At 31.9% G+C, this 8,865-nt stretch overlaps 2 protein-coding genes and 1 long non-coding RNA gene across 4 annotated transcripts in view; 1 reads left to right on the plus strand and 2 right to left on the minus strand.

The window, feature by feature from the left end:
* LOC108686079 (lanC-like protein 2) overlaps positions 1-432 on the minus strand; it is a 9,178-nt gene extending 8,746 nt beyond the window's left edge. The window contains exon 1 of the mRNA XM_018191159.1: positions 409-432. Within this exon, the coding sequence (XP_018046648.1) occupies positions 409-432 (24 nt within the window). The remainder of the gene's footprint in view (positions 1-408) is intronic.
* A 598-nt stretch (positions 433-1,030) lies between these two features.
* LOC108686134 lies at positions 1,031-1,970 on the minus strand. Its single transcript, XR_001931687.1, has 2 exons — positions 1,627-1,970; positions 1,031-1,132 (listed from the first exon to the last, which is right to left on the minus strand). It is a non-coding gene; the product is annotated as an uncharacterized LOC108686134 (long non-coding RNA).
* Positions 1,971-2,788: 818 nt separating this feature from the next.
* On the plus strand, positions 2,789-8,351 carry LOC108686152 (FACT complex subunit spt16). 2 transcript variants are annotated; one of them, XM_018191283.1, is made up of 17 exons: positions 2,789-3,064; positions 3,150-3,254; positions 3,794-3,955; positions 4,044-4,196; positions 4,300-4,446; positions 4,536-4,805; positions 4,883-6,169; positions 6,301-6,483; positions 6,573-6,704; positions 6,780-6,949; positions 7,058-7,241; positions 7,326-7,404; positions 7,560-7,728; positions 7,810-7,887; positions 7,964-8,029; positions 8,089-8,214; positions 8,307-8,351. In XM_018191283.1, exons 1-17 carry the CDS (start codon positions 2,996-2,998, stop codon positions 8,311-8,313), a joined length of 3,387 nt encoding a protein of 1,128 aa, XP_018046772.1. In that variant the 5' UTR covers positions 2,789-2,995; the 3' UTR covers positions 8,314-8,351. The 2 variants fall into 2 exon arrangements, with proteins under 2 accessions (XP_018046772.1, XP_018046773.1); XM_018191284.1 differs by having other exon boundaries at positions 7,563-7,728.
* Positions 8,352-8,865: the final 514 nt, after the last annotated feature.

Consider the following 8,865-nt stretch of genomic DNA (forward strand, 5'->3'; position numbering starts at 1 on the left):
ATCATAATTTATATTATTTTATTATTCTGATTTAAATATATTAAATTATAAAATTATTCACTCATTTAAATACATATATACAATAAAAAAAAGCATAACTGTGAGACAAACTTTTTTTATTAAATTTGAAGAAAGGATCTCGTACAAACTTTATAGAAATTAATAGTAAGAGGTATAAAAAGAGCTAAGAGCCACCGCTAGTTCTTAATTGCTAATGTTTAATGTCTCTCGTAAATATTTAATAAACGTCACAATGTTTAACTATTCCATCACTTCTTATTTCATATTTTGTCACTTGCTATGTCACCAGTATTTGAATATGTAAAATCAATTCTTTCAATTGACGAATTTGTAACACCGTTGCATTATCATTGCGATATGCGAATCAATTATAATGGACATACGAACACAAACAAGAAGCAGATCAGGCATTTAAATATCTTTTATATATATTATCTTTTAATAAGTTACACTGAATTTTTTAAATAAATAGGTCGATTTACTAAACATTAAGGCGAGAATAAGATCACAAGGATAGCGAGTAAAAAATTACTGAGCAATCAATATACAAGAACAAAACTTGAAAATTATTGTCATCATACGCTCAGAAGAAGTGAATTTTTAATTAAAGCATTTTAATTGATATATTATGTAAGATAGATGTTTAGATTTAGTATATAAGGTAGAAATTATTTGTATATTATTAACATTGAAAAGATCTTAATGTAAGGATGAAACGTTTATTAAATGTTATAATTTAAAACATTAAATATTAGCAATTAAGAAATAGCGGTGACTCTTAGCTTTTTTTACTTTTTACTATATTGTTTTTATTCAATTGAGCCTAATAATTTAACCTTTATTATTTTAAATTAACTTTCTGGTCAAATTCGTGCCTAATATATGTATAGTTCTCGTCATTCTGAACAAATGCTCCATGGGAACAACCTCTTGCTGACTAAGCTTTTGCACCTTTTGAAAAGTTCATTCTTAAAAAAAACTGTTCCTCTTATTTTGATTAATTACTTACAAGCGCATATATTTCTTTAAGAATTACTCTCAGCTGATAGGATTTGTACGCCTTCAATTTCTTGTTTTATTAGCCTCATAGATTACTGGATCACTGATGGGTCTTCGAAATTGAATAATTCATGTAATAAAAATGCAACCGGCCTCAAACCGGGTAGACAAAAGGTTTGTTCGTGTCGCATGCTCTAATATGTTGTAATATGCTTCTACCATAGCTCTTACTCATTCCAACGCACTTAATAAAGTGAGTAGGAGCTGTGGTAGGAGTATGTTGAGCTTGCGACGCGACAAATCTAAAAAGATCCAATCAAAATCAAAATAGCAAATCGCCTCTTTAAATACTGGAGTCCGTATTCAGAACGATTTTATCTTTAAATTCTAAAGTATGTGTAGTGTAAATTATAGCATGTTAGCACGCTACATCATTGTAAGCGTGTTCTGAATACGGGTGGACGCCTGCAATGTGTGACCACGACGCTTCTGTGTCGCATGGATACACATCCAAACGAAGGAACTATGAAGTATGAATTGAGAAATGTAAATGCACAGTCGAAGCCGATCACGCTTTTCAAGAATATAACTGAGGTGATGCAATACCCGAAACGAGACGAAACGGGACACAAATACAGCCCTCAAGATTGGTCTCACGAGATTTTCAACTTTTCCTTGACATTCACGATTATTGATTCTTTTGTCTAGTTCAGAGTCCCTAGAAAAACAGAGTCTGGACTGCATTCAAATTCTCCATCTGAGTGCACTCAGAAAGCGTTTAGATTCCTTTCAAGTGTCTTTATTGGGCGCTTAGGTAGAGCGTTTAGATTCCTACTCTATCTTCCCGGGAGGATAGAAAAATCACTCGGTTCCTTAGGTAGAATGAGTGATAGCGATTGTTTTCCAACACAGGTGACACCGAAGTTTTTTTCGCGTCGTATGCTCCAACATGTTTCTGCCACTCTAGTTCTTACTCACTCTAATGAGAGTATTGGAGTGAGTAGGAGCTATAATAGGAGCATGTTGGAGCATGCGACGCGAACAAACCTAGTGGCCTAAAGGCCAATCAGAATCCTTCCTTTCCTTCCAGTTAATGGAAAAGAAGAGCTTTGATTGGTTGATTCTCTTATGCCCTATGTGTTATGCATTATGTATGAGTCTGTGCTGCGGCCTTAAAGCGGGGAACATAGATTCTTGTATAATATAACGCCGATTCTATATTAGTTGCAAACCGATCGCAAGTTTGTTGCCAATATGAAGCGTTGATTTTAAAAGGCAAGCTTTAGATTGGCTGTCGCAACAAATTTGCGATTGGCTTAACATGCTATAATTTATATTACGCATACTATAAAATTTTGGAGATAAAAGCGCGCTTTTATTGATAAACGGGCCATAATCCATAATGATATATCCACACAAACTTGCATAGTCGCATAAACATATAGAAAATATGCATAAAGAAAATTTCCAATCGCATTTCTCTTACAAAGTTGCATATAATGTGATTGGATAATTTTCTTTATGCAAGTTGGTGGATAAAAAGTGTAAAAAGTGTAAGTAAGTAGAACAGACTATGGATTTCTCTCTGCTCTAGCCAATCAACGCTTCGCTTTCACGATGGATCTGCGCGGGATGAGTTCCATGAACGAAGCGTCATGATTCGCGGCATCACAGCGTCGCATGTTGCATGTTTGGTTATAAATCCCGCCATCTCCGCGCTTATAGTCGCATGAACTTACGGTCGATCTTCGTTACTCCATCGGTTGAATTCGCGAAATAAAAGTCGGTCTGCGTACCGGCGCGTAAATTGGCGCAAATCACAAGGAACCGAAACGGAAGATGTGATAACGTCAAGAGTATCTACGCGTTTTCTGAATGTTTTGTTCCCTCGCTCGTTTACGACGCAAGCGTTGATTATAATTTCGTGTTAAAAGAAGAATTCCAGCTACGTGAGTAAAAATCCAAACGCCAAATCATGGCAAACGTGTCTCTCGACAAAGATATGTTTTTTCGGCGCATGAAGCGCCTGTATGCCGCGTGGAAGGTAAGCGTGAAGGAAATTACATGCTTCTTGATGCCGGTGAGCAAAAACTGTTGCGTATTATTATACAATCTTTTGTTTTTTATAGGATGGAGAGGTCGGCACCGATGATAGTTTTAGTAAAATGGATTGTCTTGTTTCTGCCGTTGGCACTGATGAAGATATTGTTTACAGCAAATCCATAGCATTGCAGGTATGTTTTAGAATTAGAAAATTTTCTTGAGGACTCCGCTTGTGTTACAAGTATCATACCAAAAGATGGGATATGTATCAATTTTTCTTCAGTTCTATATACGAAATAGAAATTGCTTTGAGTTCTTCGATAAAGAAAGAAAGAAATAGCAAGTGACATTAGAACAGTTTGGCCAATGAGATATTGGAGTAATTTCATTATGCTATCAAAGAGATAGCATAGTGAACAAAAGATTTGCTAAAAAAATAATACATATTAGATAAGCTGAAAAATTTTATTTTTATAGTACCTTTTGTACTCTTATTATATAACTTAGATATAACCTTAGATTATTTATTTTTAAAAAATTATATAAAATATATTGTATTTTTGAGAATTAACTTTCTATGTATTACATTTATTTTGTTTCATTATATTGTGTTTATTAAAGATACATATCAATGAAAATTAATTTATTGTGTAAATGCTTAATATAAGATAACATTTTTTTTTATTAAGAACTAAATTGAAAGTTTCTATGTATAGATACTTTGTTTTAGACATGGCTGTTCAGTTACGAACTCACGGATACTATAATGATATTGACTGAAGAATCTATCAATTTCTTGGCCAGTAAAAAGAAGATTGAATTTTTAAGAAAAGTAGAAAATCAAAATGAAGATACAGGAGTACCACCTGTGAAATTGTTTGTTAGAGACAGAGTATGTATATTGCATAATTAGTATAAGAATAATTTTATTATTAAATATGTATAGAATTGTTGAGCAATATTTGAATATCTTTTTATAGAGCGATGAAGATAAAGCAAATTTTGCAAAACTCATTGAAGTGATGAAGCAAAGTAAAAATGGTAAAAATTTGGGAGTATTTTCTAAAGAAAATTACCCAGGTGCTTTTATGGATGCATGGAGAGCTACTTTAAAGAACGAATCTTTTGATACTGTAAGTAAGCACAAATCACAAAAAGATTTGTCTACTCGAGTACATGTACTTGTACATGTACAAGTTGAAAAAGTATTTCTTAATATTTGTATAATTCATATAGATTGACATAAGTGCTGCAGCTGCTTATGTTATGTGTCCAAAAGAAGATAGTGAGATAATTACTATAAAGAAAGCCTGTCTGATATCAGTGGATGTCTTCACCAAGTATCTTAAAGATCAGATAATGGAAATCATAGATTCTGACAAGGTATATTTTTTTAATTCTATATGAAATTTTAGCTAAGTGTGGAAAGAAAAATAAAATATAAAAACATTACGATTGTATCTTTTTTTCAGAAAGTTAAACATTCAAAGCTAGCAGAAAGTGTAGACACAGCTATCACAAATAAAAAGTATGTAACTGGAGTAGATATTACTCAGGTAGATATGTGTTACCCTGCAATTATACAAAGCGGTGGAAATTATTCACTTAAATTTAGCGCTGTTAGCGATAAAAATACTACTCTCCATTTTGGTGTTATTGTTTGCTCATTGGGGGCACGTTACAAAAATTATTGTTCAAACATAGTAAGAACTCTGTTAGTCAATCCCACAAATACAATTGAGGTATGTAGAAAAAAATAATACGTATTCGTATCACTGAAATCAGATTTCAATTTAATTTATAATACATTTTGTTATAGGATAATTATAATTTTTTGTTACAACTGGAAGAAGAGATCTTAAAAAAGTTAGTTGCAGGAACAAAAATAAGTGAAGTATATGAGGCTGGTATCAAATTTGTAAAAGATGAGAAACCAGAAATGTTAAATCATTTAACCAAGAATTTTGGATTTGCTATGGGTATTGAATTCAAAGAAAGTTCTTTGCTATTGGGTCCGAAAATTCATGCAATAGCTAAGAAGGGCATGGTATTTAATGTTAACGTTGGTCTCTCAAATCTTACTAATCCAGACGCAACTGACAAAGAAGGTAAAACGTACGCCCTTTTCATAGGCGATACGGTTATAGTGAATGAAGGACAACCCGCTTCTAATTTAACACCATCGAAGAAGAAAGTGAAAAACATAGGTATATATGTGAAAGATGATGAAGATGAAGAAGAAGAGGGAAGTGGAAAAGAAAATGAGCCAAAGCCAGAGATTCTAGGACGTGGAAAAAGAACTGCTGTAATAGAATCTAAATTGAGAACGGAGCATAGTTCAGAAGAGAAGAGAAAGCAACATCAAAAAGAATTAGCTCAACAGTTGAATGAAATTGCTAAAGCTCGATTGGCCCAGCAGTCTGGTGGTAAGGAACAAGAAAAGATACGTAAATCAACAGTATCTTATAAAAGCTTGAGTCATATGCCACGCGAGCCGGAAGTCAAAGAATTGAAGTTATATGTGGATAAGAAGTATGAAACTGTGATTTTACCTATTGCTGGTATTCCAGTACCTTTCCACATATCAACAATTAAGAACATTTCACAGTCAGTAGAAGGAGATTATACGTATCTTAGAATAAACTTCTTTCACCCTGGTGCAACTATGGGACGAAATGAAGGTGGATCTTACCCTCAGCCTGATGCAACGTTTGTTAAGGAAGTAACATATCGAAGCACAAATACCAAAGAGCCCGGTGAGATCTCTGCACCATCGTCAAATTTGAATACAGCCTTTAGATTAATTAAAGAAGTGCAAAAGAAGTTCAAAAATAGAGAAGCAGAAGAGAGAGAAAAAGAAGATCTTGTAAAACAAGATACTTTAATATTATCACAAAATAAAGGCAATCCAAAATTGAAAGATTTATATATTCGACCAAATATTGTTACAAAAAGAATGACTGGTGGTTTAGAAGCGCACACAAATGGATTTCGCTATACTTCCGTACGCGGTGATAAAGTAGACATTCTTTATAATAACATTAAAAACGCTTTCTTCCAACCGTGCGATGGTGAAATGATTATACTGCTGCATTTCCATTTAAAAGTATGTATCATATTTTATTTTAAACAAATATTTTTTTAATATGTAAAAATAATATTAATTTTTAATGAATGAATGTTGTTACTTATGTACATCAATATGTATATATTTATAAATATTTGTATTTTTTTTAGCATGCTATTATGTTTGGTAAAAAGAAACATGTAGACGTGCAGTTTTATACTGAAGTTGGAGAAATTACTACAGATTTAGGTAAACATCAGCATATGCATGATCGTGATGATCTTGCAGCTGAACAATCGGAACGAGAACTTAGACATAAATTAAAAACTGCTTTTAAAAGCTTCTGCGAAAAAGTGTGTATAAATTTGATTTTATTAAATTATGCTTATTGATTTTACATTTATTTCTATTGTGTAATAATATGTGTCTCTGTCATATAAAGGTTGAAGGAATGACAAAACAAGAGATAGAATTTGATACACCATTTCGGGACTTGGGATTTCCTGGTGCACCATACAGGAGTACTGTCTTACTTCAACCAACTAGTGGATGTTTGGTTAATTTCACAGAATGGGTAATACACTGCGATGAAACAAAATTAATATTTTAAGGCAAAAAGAATATTACATTAATAATATATTGGATTTAGCCTCCATTTGTTATTACCTTGGAAGATGTTGAATTGGTTCACTTTGAAAGAGTACAATTTCATCTAAAGAACTTCGACATGATTTTTGTTTTCAAAGATTATCATCGAAAGGTAGCGATGGTAAATGCTGTTCCTATGAATATGTTGGATCATGTCAAGGAATGGTTAAAGTAAGTGACATTATTATTTAATGTAACATTGACAGTCTTATCAACTTTATTGTTTTTTATAGTACAATAAAATTTATATAATTATTAATTTTATAATTTCTTGTTTAGTTCGTGCGATATTCGATATTCAGAGGGTGTCCAGTCTTTGAATTGGACGAAAATCATGAAAACTATAACAGATGATCCTGAAGGATTCTTTGATAGCGGAGGATGGACATTCTTGGATCCAGAAAGTGATGTTGAAAATGAAGAAGTCGAAGATGAAGAAGAAGAAGAAGATGATGCATATGAGGTTCGAGATTCGAGATTTAGACAAACAAGAAACTTTTCTAAGTATGTAAAAGTGATACATATATTTTATTTAATTTATTTACAGCCATCCGATATGGAGAGTGAGGAAGAATCTGATGATGATTCTGAATATTCTGAAGCTTCTGAAGATACTGATAGTGAAGGTACTTTATCCAAAATTATTGTATTATATTTTTAAATCTTTGCTTTTTGTATTCTCTCTCTCTCTCTCTCTCTCTCTCTCTCTCTCTCTCTCTCTCTCTTTCTCTCTCTAATTTATTTAATTTTTCCCATTAAAATGTTTTTTTATCTTTTTCAGAAGAAGAATTAGGCAGCTCTGAAGAATCAGGAAAAGATTGGTCAGATTTGGAAAGAGAAGCAGCCGAAGAGGACAAAGAAAGAGGCGAAGATCGTTATCGTGATGATTATAGTTCTAGTAAAAAGAAGAAAGCAAACCGAAGACAATCCCCGTCACCTTCAAAAGATAGGTATTGTATACATAGATATATTGGATATATTTCAATGTTCTTGTTAAATATTAACTTTAGATATTCTTTGTTTCATATTAGACATAAGCACAAGAGTTCCACGAATTCAAAGAGTAAAAGTTCACCCAGTAAGGATAAACGATCATCGGACAAACATAGGTAAATATGATCCTTTATAGTTTACAAATAGTAGATATTCTTATGTAAAGAAAATTCCTTTTCTTGATAATTAAAGAACGGATCGATCACGGAGTGGGGGCTCACACAAGAAAGGGTCTCCTTCCAAATCATCCAAACACAGGTGATTACCGACAAGTTTTATATTTTTGATGATGTTATAATTGAAATTTGTTTGTTTAGTCCCAAAAAGAGTGATAAACACGATAAGCATGATAAAAGTAAGTCATCGCATTCTTCGTCCAGCAGTAGGAAACGTCCTCATGATAAGAGCTCAGAAAGAAGCGACAAAGGGTCTAAAAGATCTAAGTAAGTAATATTTAATATAAATGGTGATAAGTGTTCATAACTCACTTGATTTTAAATACATAGTTATATGTTTAATTATTAAATTTTTACAGGAAGTAAATACGGAGGGAAGATTTGCACATAGAAAATTACAGCAAATAATATGGTGATTCCAAATAAAACTTTCTTAAGCTATAACGATGTATGAATAGTACATTTTCTTGCATTAAACAGAATAGAAACGAATTAGCATTAACGAATTGCATTATATTTTTAATGATTATTTTGAGCTGTTGGAATATTTTATTTTTGTACACATTTTTGTTGTAGTACATAAAATTTTCACTTCACACTACAGCAATACAGCTGCACAACTTACAGAAAATTTATATCAATATTCTCTGTAATCATATATCTATTTGCGGTTTCAAATGTGTATAATAATTAAGATTTTTTTGTGAAGTCAAAATATGTAAGTCAAAATATGCGTATTTATATTTCAATTTTATTATATTTCTTCAACAAAATATCAAGGAGAATATACAACTTTTCTTTTTTGTAATTCTTGCGTTTTTAACATTAAGTAGTTTTTAAGATTAAATATATCTCATTCCACAATTTAGATTTTTTTATTTGATAATATAAGAATTGCAATTTATATATATATATATA

Source organism: Atta colombica, unplaced genomic scaffold (genome assembly GCF_001594045.1).
Source record: "Atta colombica isolate Treedump-2 unplaced genomic scaffold, Acol1.0 scaffold164, whole genome shotgun sequence".
Lineage (NCBI taxonomy): Eukaryota > Metazoa > Arthropoda > Insecta > Hymenoptera > Formicidae > Atta > Atta colombica.

What these genes read in the sequence shown, in the direction of transcription:
- LOC108686152 (XM_018191283.1), top strand. Translation starts at nt 2,996, where the DNA reads ATGGCAAACGTGTCTCTCGACAAAGATATGTTTTTTCGGCGCATGAAG. An exon ending in GCCTGTATGCCGCGTGGAAG is followed by an intron (nt 3,065 to 3,149) that starts GTAAGCGTGAAG and finishes TGTTTTTTATAG; the next exon opens with GATGGAGAGGTCGGCACCGA. An exon ending in TTAAAAGCTTCTGCGAAAAA is followed by an intron (nt 6,484 to 6,572) that starts GTGTGTATAAAT and finishes TGTCATATAAAG; the next exon opens with GTTGAAGGAATGACAAAACA.